At 56.4% G+C, this 14,414-nt stretch overlaps 1 protein-coding gene across 14 annotated transcripts in view; it reads right to left on the reverse strand.

Annotated features, from left to right (window-relative positions):
• Positions 1-14,414, reverse strand: part of LRRFIP1 (LRR binding FLII interacting protein 1) — a 75,130-nt gene that overhangs the window by 25,814 nt on the left and 34,902 nt on the right. For 5 of the 14 annotated variants that reach the window (XM_023525509.1, XM_023525503.1, XM_023525504.1 and 2 more), the window contains 3 exons: positions 12,423-12,485; positions 9,900-9,977; positions 8,537-8,581 (listed from right to left, as the gene is read on the reverse strand). The exons of 7 other annotated variants lie outside the window; for them this stretch is intronic. In XM_023525509.1, coding sequence (XP_023381277.1) covers positions 8,537-8,581; positions 9,900-9,977; positions 12,423-12,485 — 186 coding nt within the window. Of the gene's footprint in view, positions 1-2,827; positions 3,542-7,388; positions 7,455-8,536; positions 8,582-9,751; positions 9,789-9,899; positions 9,978-12,422; positions 12,486-14,414 lie in introns of those variants that run through there. 2 more of the 14 variants (XM_023525510.1, XM_023525508.1) reach the window with 2 other exon arrangements.

Consider the following 14,414-nt stretch of genomic DNA (forward strand, 5'->3'; position numbering starts at 1 on the left):
CCGGGGGCGGGGCAGAGCTCAGGCGGGGGCGGGGCAGAGCCCAGGTGCCTCTCCTAAAGCGGGACAGCTGCCCAGTCCCTGGCTCCGGCCACTCTGCACTTGACAGTGCTTCCCTGCCCCGCCTCCCTGCCACACCGGAGCTCTCCCGGCTGCCTCCTGCCGCGACCCTGACTGCCTTCCCAGAGAGGCCCCGTCCCTGTCCTCACTCCCACTGGCCCCCGGATCCACACCACCGGGGACAGCTCGTTCCCACGGGCCACAGCAGATACAGCGACAGCTCCTGGCCCTGCCCGACTCGCCAAGGAGAATCAAGCTGCCGATGCCTGATTCCTTCTCTCCTACGGTGTCGCTGCCCGCCCTTTCCAGGAGAGACCGAGGACGTTCACGTGCCTGGCCAGATGTCCCCATCCAGGCGTGAGCTGCGACACTCAGCTGGGCTTGTAACTCCCTACTCCCGTCCTGCTCCACGTCCCTCTGAGCGGCCGGCCAGGTAGGCGAGTCGCCCACCCCAGCAGGCCTGACCCTGGGCATGGCCCACGCCGACTGCTTCTCCTTCCCAGGCCGGAGGACCAGAGGATGTGGACACAACTCTGCTGGCTTCTTCCCAATCAACAAGGCCCAGTACGTCCACAGACATCTCTGCTGGCCCAGCAAGCCCCGAATGCAGACACCCACCCGCTTCCGACGGCGTGACCGTTAAGACTCAGAAAACAGAGACGGTGCCGCTCCTGTGAGAGGTCCTTGAGCTCTGGAAATCACAGAAGAAGGTCGGCTCGGCTGTCTTCGTGACTACAGGTGCCGGGGACGCTCCGCTCTGCCCGCAAGGTGACCAAGCGCCACCGCAACCGCGTCCCCCGGGGAGTGGCCGGGCACCCTCCGCAGACGTCTGTGAGATTCTAACTCCTGCACACTGAGGTGCCTCCAGCCTGAGGTCCCCGCCCTGTGTGAGGCGCCCAATAGGGCGGGAGCACAGACTGTCATCCGCCGTCTGGGGGTGCTGACCTTTGCTCCCTGAACGTCCCTTCCACGTGACAATCAACCGATCTTGCAGACGAGCAGCTGACTCAGGGAAGGAGAGCGATCCCGCCGGTGATCTGCTCATAATGCAGTGCAGAGACCTGGCGCTGGCTGCTCGGGGACTGTGGCCGCCTTCCGTTCAGGGGTCAGCGGGGGCAGCTCGCAGTGCACGTAGCCGGTCTCCTCAGCCAGGCCTTCCAGGGTGCGGGGGCGAGCTTTAGAACTGGGGGGGCCCTGGCCGCCCTGCACGCCATGCTTTGGTCCTTCGATGGCGCCCGGAGAAAAAGCAAGGACGAGGGGCCCAGACCTCGCCAGCCCCCCGGGGACAGAGACCGCACCCCTGACCTGGGGCACGTTTCACGCTCCCCTCTCTGTTTACGGGCATTTGTGGAACCCACGTCAGGTGAGGAAACTTCACAAGTTTAGAAGTTTATGACAAGGAAACCTGCATCCGGCTTCAATCTCTTCAGTCCAAGTGACCGGCTATTTTGTGACTTTGCCACGAAGCTTGAATAAACCCAGCGTGTCGCAGACCCACGGATCCCAGCTGCACCCGAGCTGCGGCAGGCGGCGCACTTGGGGTTACGGTTCTTCGAAGTGAAGCCACGGCCTTCTGCCAACTGCGAATGCTTTTGTTTTCCCCAAAAACTAAGCACGAGAGAATATTACGCGTAAGGAAGCGAACCTCTCCATCGACCTGCCGTGGAGAGTGTTTTATGCCCCCGTGGTTGAGGTTCCATCTGGCAGAGCACAGGGACACCGAGCCACCGCAGAGTGAACGCTCGGCAGGGCGCAGGCTGGGCGCAGGCTGGGTGCAGGCTGGGGGCGGGCCGGGCGCGGGCTGGGCGCGGGCTGGGCGCAGGCATGCCTGGCGAGGCCGGCAGGGCTGCTGACCGCAGCGAGCAGGGACTCCCCACGTCCGCCAGTGCTGCCCTCCAGTCATTCAGGCAACATCGTGACATCTGTCAGAAGCGATGTGCCCCATTTTAAAATCCGAGGTGACACGATATGGAACAGCTGGACAGCCTACTCTTCCTGCTTGCTGGGTCCCGGTGAGCAACGAGTGCCTCGTGGGGTGTCCGCCACCAGCCACCCGGGCATGCTCAGGGTGCTGGTCTCCACGATGGGGCGGGAGGCTGAAATGGCGGTGAGGGCAGGTGGGCAGGGGACAGGTGTACAGAGCAGTGTCTGCAGCTGACACGGGGGCCATGTTCACTGCCCCTGAGAAGCAGATCCTCCGGGAAACGGTGGAGGACACTTCATACAAGAGGGAAATACCAGAGCAAGCCCAGGGGTGACCGGCTCTGGCTGTGGCCTCGGAGTCAGGGGCACAGGGAGGGGGAGGCGGAGGCCGCCCGACTCAGTGAGGTGGCCTCAGTTCGCAGGGGTCCGTGTGTCCGCTGCCCCGGGAGCCGCCGACAGCTGCGTTTGCTAGAAAACCTCCCAGCTTTGAGAGCCCGCGTCTGATGTAAAGAACGAACAGCACGGACAGGCCTGTGCGGGTTGGGGGCGGGGCGGAGCTCAGCAACGTTTTAGGTACCCCACACCTCACCGTGGCGTCCTGTCATGTACGAGCCACACTCAAGTTTCCCTGTGACCGAGTGGAGAAATGTGGATCGGCGTGGCCTGGCTTTGCTTTCCTGTGCCCGGGGTTTGTCCAGGGAGCCACCGGCCTCGGCATGGCCGTCCTCCACTGTGCAGGCTGGACCCTGGCTTCTGACCAGAAAGCCCCCTCCCCGGCCACTGTGCCAGCCCCCCACCCCATTCCCAAGTGTCCCCTGGGCCGAACTGCCCTGCAAACCCTCGTTGTCCCCAGGATGTGCAGCAGCCTCGTACGAAGCATCCGATGAGGTGGAACTGACGACAGTCCCAAAGCCCCCGGGAGACGAACATAGCAACGAGACTCGAAGGACGGGGACCAGACGGTCGGGCCCCTTACTTTCCAAAGCAAAAGCCTGGGCCATTCTGTACGGAACAGCCCAGGGGGAAGGGGACCGAGCAGAGCGAGGAATGTAACAGGCCTGACAGGCCCAACTTTATTCTTAAAACCGGCTGGACTGGCTAACAGGTAATGTCAAACAGGACGTGGGAAGTCACCCTTCGAATTCTTAAATCATAAAAAACAGCCCAGCGATGCACACGGCGACACCTTTCCCCACGGTTCGCAGCTGCTCCTCCCAGTGAGACGCCACCTCCCAGCACCCTGCTCATCCCCGCCACGGTCCCTCAGAAATTTAGCGAAGCAGTGCGGGTACCACTGGACAGGAACGTTCTCCACGTGGCAGGGCTGCTTCCTGATTCTGTATTCACTCAGGCCCGGAACAGAGCCCGGGGAAGCCCTGCTGCCGGACCCTGTGCTCAGGCTTTGGCAGGTGGAGGGCTCCTCCTGCAGGACAGAGACGTGGGGGTGTGGGGTGGGGGGCGGCAAGGGCAGAGGCACACTCACCACCGGGCTGGCCCGCGCCGAGCTGGCTCTGGAGGAGGTGCGGGAGCTGGGGTTGCGGTGGCCACTGTGCTCCGAGGGCTGCCCACAGGGCACGGCGCCGGACACGCAGACAGAAACAAAGGGACAGGGTCAGCAGAGATGCTGGGGGGACGGAGCCCCCCGCCGAGCGCTCCGTTAGTTGTGAGGTGCGCCCCGCAAGGCAGGAGAGAGGCAGGTTAGCGGGAGTGCGGGCCTCCCTTGGGAAAGGAGGGTGTGTCTTGCCACCCAGCAAGGTCGAAAGCGTTTCATCCCAGCGGCAGAAGAACACGGCATTCTCGGTTAGCAGGAAGAAAGGGGCCCGAAGGCTCTGCCGGGCTTGGGGTCGCGCCCCATGGCGCACACGGGGGAAAGGGCCACTGTCGACAGCGCGAGCCGCCCCCCGGCCCAGCGCAGTGCAGAGCGGCACAGCAGGTGCCCGCTGCTCGACTCTGCAGCGGAAAGCAAACCAAGATCGGGGCGAGACACAGCCAGCCCCGGCCTGGGGGCGGGGGCGCGGGGGCGCAGGCCTGTCCGCCTCTCTGAACCCTCTCCCGCAACCGACTTCTCTGGAAGCCGAGCCCCCTGGACTCCGATTTCTTCCTCGCGTTTGTTCTAGTCCTTTTTTCTCCCCCAAAGTCTTAACTTTCCTCTTGAGAGAGGCAGGGTCGGAGAGGGGGCAGGGGAGGCAGGGTTCTGACACGACTTAGGGTGACAGGCCGGAGCATGGCTGGAGGAGCGTCCTGGAGAGGCCGCACAGCCCTGCGGGGGAGCCTTTCCGACACCGGGAACCAGGCCAGGCACTGAGGGCCTGTCCCCTGTCGTCAGGGCCCCCGTGGGACACCCGCAGGCATTATCATCCCTCCTGCAAATGGCAGGAGCTGCAGAGCTCCCAGGCGACAGCTGTCTCATCTTGATTCATCCTAAATACCGCCTCTCCCACTAGCAGGCAATTCCCCTGCAGGTAAGAGCTGCATTTACTACGTCCCCAGTGATCAGATAAGGCCTGGCATACTGTGTGAGCTCAGGAAATACTTGTTGAATGAACAATTCACTTTCAGATTCAGTCAAGACAAGCAAAGTCCCCAGACCCATCCCACCTACACCCATTCCTGCATCTGATAAACGTTTACCGTGCACTTACGCTTACGGCCAGACGTTTCGATGCACAGCTAACATGGCCACACACACACACACGCGCGCGCACACGCAAGAGCCATTGCCACACCGGGGTATGTGAGACGTGGGCCAGTCTCGCCGGCCTTGCCTTGTAGCTCTTCCTGTTTGGAACCGATTAAAACACCTGACACGGGCCCTTGAAGGCGGAAGAATCTCGTCTCCGGGTTTACTGACGTGAGAGCAAAAACTTCCTCCCGCACACAAATGCTACCGTGCTCTGTCCCCCCCATCCGGATCAGGGGCACAGATACGAGGCTGTCCACGGAGCTACTGCCGACCCGAGCCGCCCGGCTCCTCGGCCAGGAGCTGCTCTCAATTCCTCCGGCCTGACCCCGCCGTGCAGAAAATGCCTGCGGTCTCTACCGCCATGAGCCATGTGCCACCTCCGGAGCTACCTGTATTTACGGGTCGGTGTGGCTGGCGTGGGGCTAACTAACGATCTGCGTCCCAGTCCAAGCTCCATCTGTCACCGGCCACAAGACCTTGGAGAGTGACTCCGCCCGTCATGTGACACGGACGTTAAGGACACAGAGGATGACGCAAGGGAATGCACGGTGGGCTTCTCCCCGCTGTCACTGTCTGGGGGAAACAACTCTCACGGGGCCTCGTGTCCCGGGGGTGGTGACCGCTCCCCGGCGCGCGGCTTCGCATGGCACGCACACAGCCCGACCGTGGTAAGAAACGGGTACAGCAGAAAGGTTTTCAAGCAAAACAGCTGTACTTCACGAAACTAGGCTTTTCATTTCACGTAGTCATTTAAGTGTAATTATAATTAAGTCGCTCAGTTGTAAACACACGCTGTGGTCGAGGCCAACTTGGAGAGACGAAGAAATGCCTTGCTAGGTCACGGCTGCTGCGTGCAGACTTGGGGCCGCCTGGACTGAGGCCGGGGCCTCCTCGTGAGCGTGTGGATTTTATCTGCGACCATGACCACCAGCTGGGCGGAGAGCCTGGGAAGCTCTGCCCCCGAGCCCCACTGCTGGACACGATTGCGTCCACTTGGAGGGCAATCGTGAGGGCTGGGGCGAGGGGGGCTGGGGACCCCGGGAGAGGACAGGAAGGAGCTCGAAGCGCCTTCTCTTCACCCAGCCTGCTGCCCAGCCGCTGAGAGCACAGGGGCTTTTGCCCGGTTCAGTTTGTCCAGTTTAAGTCACCGAACGCGTGCCGAGCCCCTCTGCGTGGGGGTGGCCGTCGGGCACGGGGAGGCGTTCTTTTCACTTTTCACTCCCCTTTACTTTGTCTGCATGGCCTGATCCCCGGGACAGGCGGCCCTATTTTAGGCATGTGTGCGGCCAGGACGAGCAAGCTGGCTTTTCATTTCCTGCGCTCCGCCAAAGCCACTGCTCCCGGCAATTCCCGTGGGAGGCTGAAAACACAGAAATAACAGCTCCACAAAGAGCAACCTGCACTGCCAGCAACCACGTCCTGAAGGCCAAGAGCGAGCTACTCCAAAAAAGTCCATGTACAGAGGCGCTATTTACAGAGGATCTGTGCGAGACAGGCTTCCCGCCAGACGTCAGACGTCAGACGTGCTACGCGGCTCATCCGGGGACTATCTGTGCCAGGAAAGTTTCACTCTCTTAAGTAGTGTGCTGGCTCTTTTCTGATAAAAGCCATTTCGTTGCATTTCATCCATCACATATAGGCTCGAGCTACTTCGTCCATTAGGTGTCATTTAGGAACTTTTGAAAGGCCTACGAAAATGTTTAAGAACTGAGAAAAAGGTTTGATACAGTGGGCTCCAATACATGAAAAATTTTATGCCACGTAAAACCGATATTTAATGAGATGTCAATAAAACTAATGCTACGTCAGTCAATTACTAGATATAATATTCATAAAAATTACGTTCTAAAGAAAACTGTAAGTTAGACGAGTTACTTTATAAGAATCCCCGCATATTCATGATCGGAGAAATATTAAAAAAAACATAAAATTGGATTATTTAGCTAATTTGTGACGTAGCCAATTATTTTTGAAAGCACAACTGTAAAAGCACCATCAAGCATTTCTTAGCAAAGCAGTCTCTTTCGCGTGGGGCTCAGTGCATTTCAACAGGGTCTGTGGAGGTGCCCGGGGGTGCAGAAGCACCTGCCGCGGGGGGCGCGCCCATCGGGGGTGGCGCCCGGCCTCGACTGCCCCGCAGGACTGGCCCCTTTGCTCCCTCGCGTCCGCGGACGGATCCATTTCCCTATCTGTTTACCTTTATCCCCCACTCATTCACTCACTCGTGTTTTCATTCAACGAGTATTTCTTGCACCACGGCCAGGCCCTTCTTGTGGTGCCATTTCAAATCCTCTGATGAGGTTGGAAGACAACGAGATTAGAAAAGGGAATGACGCCTGTGTAACATTCCGAGTCTTTAAATTGGTTCATCCTCCTCCATCACACGGAGGTGAAAATAACTTGTGGCCTGCCCGATTCTCTTTTTCTTTTATTATTTTCAGACCAACCACTCACGGCTTGTTAGTACTGTCAGCGTGTTGCAGGCAAAGAGCTGATAAAACTCAGTGAGTCTTTCGCCTCTGACCTCAACATAAATTGACAAGTGAGGACATTAAACTAATAAGCGCAGGCTTCGCGATGCACATTATTTGTGACCCTTATTACGGAGAAAAACTGGGATGAGACAGTGCGTCCTCCCTGCAGCTCAGGCGGGTTATGTCCCCAGGCTGGACCTGTGCCAAGCGGGTCACCGGGGTCATGCACAGAGACAGACAAAGTGCCTTACAGCGTGGGAACTGCAGGCGCTGCCCCGCCGAGCCCCGCCAAGGCTGCCGTCAGCAAGCACGGGCTCCTGTGACAGAAACGGGTCGTCAGGACAGGGCGCCCAGAAAACCCCGGAACGTGAGCTGAGGTAGGTCGACGGGTGCCAGGAACAAGGCCTGGAAAACACCTGGAAGGCAGGCACGCGGGGCGGGCTCAAAGGCCCCTTCCCAGGCCTGGTGCGGGGCCACACGGGGACGTGCCAACACCTGCGGGAGGGGTTCCAGCCACTGCCAAGCGCGAGAAAGATGCCCTGCCGAGCCAAAGTGTGTGAGTCCGGGCCTAAAACGGCAGGTCGTTCAAAGATCCTGGATTTTGTCATGGCGTTCTCACACCTGACGTTTGGAAAAGGAGTCTAATATGAAGTGACTCTGGACTAAGACGGGATGTTAATGATAGTTTGATTCTTATAATTTCCAAAAATTGCTAACTAGAAGACAGAATCTGTGATGAACTTGAAAACCCTGAGTAATTCGTAAAACTCCCGTGAACGGGAGTTTACGGCCCACGACTGCCACGTCAGGCTTTGTCCAGCTTCTGGGATTCGTCGGCTTCCTGCCCCCCACCCCCACCCCGAGACACAGCTGGTGTGCCCCGTCGGTTACGTGTCTAACTCATAAGTGTGCAATTTGATGTGAATTCAGAAAGTTATCGACAACGCAGCATGGCTACTTGGAATAGTGAAGTTTCCTGCACGGCCAAGTGTCCCGCATTTAAAACCGGGAATTTCCACACGTAACCTCTTAAGGTTACCAAAGCCATCAAAAAGCCACCTCTCTCCGCCAGTGGGTTAAGGAGACACTGGCCTTGTCCCGTTCCTGCCCAGCAATCCTACACAAACACTGTCTTCTCGGGACTGGAGCGATGTGACAGCTAGCTCTGGCCAAGGACACAGACACCAGAGCACCTGTGAGCTCCGAGGGATGGGGTGAGTCACTCCCAGTGGGGCTGCAGACAGGGTGCCCACGCTCCAGGAGCAGGCGTGCAGGGAGGGGTGCACACGCCAGTGGGGGCACACCTGAGGGTGTTGGGGGGACTGGCACAGGGGAGGGGGTAGGGTGGGGGAGGGGATGGGAGGGGACCGGAGGGGGAGGGTCGGGGAAGCACACGCACCCGGTCACTCCCGTCCGGCCGGGCAGAGCTGTACAGGTAGGAGGGCTGGAGGATGAAAGCAAATGGCAGGATTTAGAGTCATAGTGACCAGGTGACCGTGCTTTTGGTTAGTCGCGACCGAAGTACTGGCCAACAGTTAGAAGGCAAAAAGCCGACGTGGGCACCGCGTTTTCAGCAAATCTGACAGATGCAAACGCAGATTCACAATAAAGGTAAACATGAGATAACTTTAAACTTTAAAACAGCAAACTTCTTTGAAATATGACTATTATCTGGTCATTTCTTTTCAGCCATTCCTGGAAAAAAGGGTGAGGGAATGAGGCAGAACGTGACAGCAAGGCCAGCGCCACCCGCCCGGGCAGCCGGGCCCGCAGCTCGCAGGCGCAGCCAGGCTGGCGGAGCGCGGAGCGTGCCAGTCGGTCCATGAGTTCCCCGCACACGGACAGGGAGCAGGAGCAGTGTGTTTAGTTCCGTCAGGGGATGCCAGCGTCAGCCTTCACGACACCCTCGGACCGGTCGGCCTGCCTCAGCGGCCGGGGCTGGCACCGCCCTGCAAAGGGGGCCACACCCGGAGCCCCGTGCGGGGACACAAAGCCTAGTGTGGCCACAGACTGTGCTCCTCAGTGGAGGCGGTGGCATGACTCACTCACAGCAGAGGCCACAGAAGGCCACCGCCCCCGCACGGGGGCCACCGGCCAGTCCTGGGATGTGCATGCCCCGGAGGAATCACTCAGCAACACGAGGGAGGGGACAGGGGACAGTAAGGGGAGGTGACCGTTCGACCTCCACAAGGCGATCCCCACTGGGAGCTCAGGCACTGCTTCCTGGTAGGACACTCGTGTCCCTGCCGCTAACGGGGCCAAGGCCCCGGCTCCCTGCGGCCTCCTGAAAACAGGAAGTGGGAGGGCAGCGGCCTAAGGAACAGCGCTGTCTCCGCCACTTCTCCAACGCACAGGAGTCCAGATATGTACAAAAAGCCTTCCAAATTGCTTCCTGGACACATTTGCAGGAGAAAAATATCTTTAAAAAACAGACGAAATCCCAAACGGGGAACAATTGCTGGAAAAGGAGGAGGAACCCAAGAGACCAATTTTTTGGACTTGAGCTTTTGAAAATAGCCATTCGTCAGAGCCTCCTTTTCCCTAAGTTCCTTTTTTCTATATAAGGCCCTAAGTGGTTTCTGATAATATTTTAAAAGGTTGAGAAAAGTCTCACCAAGTTAGTCGAGCCCATTAAAACACCTGCTGGGCTCTGCCCCGTGGACTTTGGAGAGGTCGAAGTGACCACACCTGTTAGTAATGGAAATGACACGCAGAGGGACAGAGGAGGAGGGGGCAGGGACAGGACAAGGAGAAGGACAGACCCGGCTTCCATCCTGGGCCGACGGGGCTTTGGGAGCAAGGCCGCCTCGGGGAAGGCCGAGGTCGCAGCAGGAGAGTCTCTGTAACGAGAGAATGTGGTGGGTGGGGGGAGACGGGCTCCCCTCGTCTCGGGGTGCAGCGTGGGGCAAACTCACACAGAAGCACCCTTCACGACAAACTGGGTAACGTGCACGCACTCACGGGAGAGGAGGACAGAAGGCCATCACCACGGCTCCGCCCACACGGCCGGCACGCGGGGCCGCGCTGGGGCCCGAGTCTACACCCGGGCCAAGACGAGTTCACTAATTTTACTCAGGAGTTTGGGAGGTCGTCGTGACGTGAGTTCTAGTTTTTAAAGTTTGGCGGGAAAAGCTCCAAGCGAGAATTCGCAGAGATACCTCCACCTTACGTAGCAGCACGTGTCCTGGGGACGGCCCCCTTGGCCGGGCACTCACACGAAGCCCGTGTCTGGGATTCGGGGCAGGCGCGACACAGGCGGCCCTATGACTCTGAGACCAACAGTCTGCACAACACGTCTGGGGAACACTACTCTATAAATTAACCGTTTCCCCAGGTAAAACGTTTCACCCAAGGTAAAGGACACTTGGGGAGGAGGCCAGTTGCCTTGGACATCTAAGCCGCAGTATTCTACGCACCAGGTAAGAACAGGCAGTCCTTGCTGGGGAAGGCGGTCCATTCGAGTAACCGGGTGGCACCTGAAGATATCCCGCTATCCCTTCAAGGTCCCCTAACTTGTGTCCATCATTCCTGTGCCTTGAATAAGACACACGAACGTGACCTGAGGGGCAGGCAAGTGGAATTCTGGGGTGGACAGGGAGAAAGTTTTTAACATTGAACACAAATACTGAAACTGGTTCGAGGGGCTGGGAGGACGGACGCGCGGAGGACCACGTCGCCGTGTGGGAGAAAGTGCCCACAGCCACCTCCCGACGCCGGGCCGTCAAGTCTGGGGTTTGCTTCTGGCAAGTCTAAAAGGTCGGAGGAGTTGTTTAGAAGAGGCTTCAGTGCTCTGTGCTACCTGGAGACCTTCCCATCGCTCCATTTTAATAAACTTGAGCCAGCCGACGCGCCGCACGGGAACACACGCCCGATCTGCAGTCAGTGCTTACCGGGAAGACTCCGAGGGTGGATGAGGGGAACGAGACGCGGGCGTCGGAGTGGGCGTCGGAGGTGGGGACGCGTGGCCTCGGGGAAGTTCTGACGAGTTTTAGGTTTTGAATAGGTCGGCTCTAGTTTTGACTTTAACACTTTGGATGTGGGTTATTTCTCTGAAAGGGGTTTAAGGCAGTGGGGTACATGCTAAATTCCGGTGAATAACCCACTTCTGGGCATTAGATCCCTGTCGCCACCTTCCACGTGAGAGTGGGCGTCTCCACTTGGACAGTGAGGAGCAAGAAGCTTTCTGAAGGACAAAGTGCTCTCTGCAAAACCTCCCTTGAATGCCAAGAATATACACAGTGCTCCCAAATTCAAGGTGTTAAAACCCACCAGGACTCTGGGGTTTTAGCTGATCTCATATTCTGTCCAAACTCACCTACTGGGGGAAGAGGGGCCACAAGCCAAGAGTGAGGGCTGGAGTGTTATTCTTACAGGGCGCTGGAGGGCAGCGGTGGGCAAGCAAGCTGAAGATGGTGATGGGGCCGCCAGTGATGTCTGGATTCCCCGCTACCCACCATCCCAGACGCAGGAGCAGGAAGTAGGAGGGGACCAGGCATGGCAGAGGCGAGGACACAGACTCCTGTGGCTCCACCTGGCTAGCCTCCATTTATTCCCCAGTTATACCTTAAGATTGAGTTCACACCCTCAGCCGTGACTGACAAAATGAGTTTCTCCCTGTCTCCCTACCTCCTGCCACACCAGTGTTTCTGGCAGACGAGCCCGCCCTCTTGTTCTAGAAGCAACTGCGTCTGGAGTGCCTGTCTCACTTCTGGGATCCTCCTTCTGAAACGAGCTCGCTGTGTTCGCTGCATGAACCTGAACCTCGCCGAAGACAAATGAGACTTACGAGCTAGGACTCTTCAAATAAATTAGAAATGTTCGCCTATCAGAATAGATGTATGTCCTTAAAGTGTGCGAAGGAACTCTGCCGTGTAGACAAACAAGTGGATGTGGATTTGGTTTTCATTCTGAGTCCAGTCCCTCCCTGAGACATTGTCCCCATGTACTCTATGAAGTGATTCTGTTTTCAGGGACTCTTAAAAAATGGCCTTCGAGGCTTTCTTCCTTTTTCTTCCTTTTGATTAATTCTAAGTACAAATCCACATCAATACTTCCTTCCATTGTACCCAGCTGAATTCCCATAATTCCTCAAATATCTGAACGTGACTTCAAATGCGAGAGAGTGGGGGGAAGCCTGAAATTAGCTATTCACGGCCAATACGCAGAAAATTGGTGAACTAGGTGTCAAAAGCGAAGGGAGAGCCGCATCCGCACACACGAACTTGCATGCTACTAAACGCGTGCTTTCTGAGCGCAGCCCGGGAACGATTTACACGGAAACCAACCGACTTCTCCTCCCTGGATGAGCACAAAGTAGAGGGTCTGCCGTCACCGCTGCAGCTGGAATTCTGGGCATCAAAGAAGACATAATAAATGACGAACGCTCCTCACTGCCCCCAAAACACCACCTGTCCCGGTCAAAGGCAAATGCAAAGTTACACAATTAAACAAGCATCACTTATCCAGGAATGCCGAAGAATCGAGAGCTTCTGCCACAGCAGATATTCTCAGCATCTAGAGGTTCTCAGCTCTGGTTCACATGCCAGGGTTTACGGCTCAGTGATGTCATGCGGCTTAACGATTGTTAGTACTTTTCACAGTTTTCCCATCTCTCGTATTATTTGTAATTACGTACTAACCCTCGTGACGGACCGTCTATAACCTCCTCGTCTGGACTTTCAGTATCCCAGGCCCTCTTAGCGAACTCCAACTCCATCGTGGCAAAATCTCCCATCTTCCTTAAGGGCAGGGAGGCGAGAGGAGCCTGGGTCACCCCCTCCCCGCCGACAGCCATTCTCCACAGAACGCAAACATCCTGCAGCCATCTTTACGGCCTCTCGGGCTCTTGGAAATATACTCTGAAATGATCAGAGCCAAGAAACTGGATGGGGAGGTGACTGCGTGAACATGACGAGTGATGGCCTGACGTGGCGATCAGTCGAGCAGTCCCCCTTTGGGGACCAAGTGAGTCCCCAGTGTTGGCCTGGTGACTTCGCCCCTTCTCGTGACGGGCGTGGCCGTCCGACCTCTTCCCTGAGCCCATCCACACACCGTCCCTGGGGTTCTCTGCTCCAGGATCTTCCCCTACACGCTGCCGCGTTAGATGGAGGTTATTTGGTTCTGCGGCTGTTAAGTTTCTTGATTACTTAAGTCAATTTCACATCGATTTCACTGTGGTCAACAGTTTTAGTTCTTTTGCTTGCTAGAGGTATTAAGTTTTAACTAAATCATAAGCGCACTTATACCGTTTTAACGTAAAAATCAGATGAAAATACATGGCTATCTGTAGGACCTAGAGGTTGACGTCATCTTGCACTGTAACAAAATGCTGACAGCTACGTGTTTGGAATGTTCTAGAGAAGAATGTAATTCTGGGCAGAAGCGGTACTAAATAACTCCTGCAGTAACTTCCAGCTCTAAACTATAATACTTATTATAAACTATAATACTGTAATACTGATCCATTACAGAGAAACAATTAGGGTGAAACGTTGCAAACTATTCACTAGAGCCCTGGCAAGCGGTCTGGGGCTGTCGGAGAACACCGTGGCTCTTTCCCAGAATGCCAGCACGACCCGGACTGCAAGACGCAACGGTGTGCCGCTTGCTTCTGTCCCCAGAGTGGACAAAAACTTAAATACGTAACAGAACTGGAGAAAGTCCAAAGGAAGTCAAGGCCAAGAGCAACACGGAGGAAGACAGGGCCTCACACGGAGAGGCTTTTTCAGCCTGGAATGAGGAAGGCTTATGTGAAGCAGAAGTGTCTGCCTTCCTTAACAGGGACAGGGGTGAAACCCTGACCGGCCAGTTTCGGAAAGATCAGGTGGGGCTGAGTTACCCTTTTGAAACCTGAAAATATATCTTAAGTGTATACATATGTGTATATATATATATATATATGTGTGTGTGTATCTTAATGTAATATAATTAAGATAAATTCAAAGAAATACTATTTTGCACAGCTAAGAAAATTACTGTAAGAAAAAAGGAAGCAAACATAAGTACAGGAAGATCTGTGACAGTATCTGCAGCAGGTCGTGAAACTTAAATTAAATGTCTCCAGTTTAACCTTCTGAAACCCCCAAACGCCTCCTTGACAAACCCGTGGGCCTCCCCCGCTCTCCCCAACGCTCCTCGGCTGGTCCTGTCCTTCCTCTCTCTCCCTCCTCTGCCTCCCACCCCTGAACCTGGAGCATTCCGACACGAATGTTCAGGAAAGCGCGGGCTCTAGACTGTGTCCTAAAAATGACAAACGAGAGATGTGGAAGACTGTGAAT

The sequence above is a fragment of the Pteropus vampyrus genome, unplaced genomic scaffold (genome assembly GCF_000151845.1).
Source record: "Pteropus vampyrus isolate Shadow unplaced genomic scaffold, Pvam_2.0 Scaffold567, whole genome shotgun sequence".
Taxonomy (NCBI): Eukaryota; Metazoa; Chordata; class Mammalia; order Chiroptera; family Pteropodidae; genus Pteropus; species Pteropus vampyrus.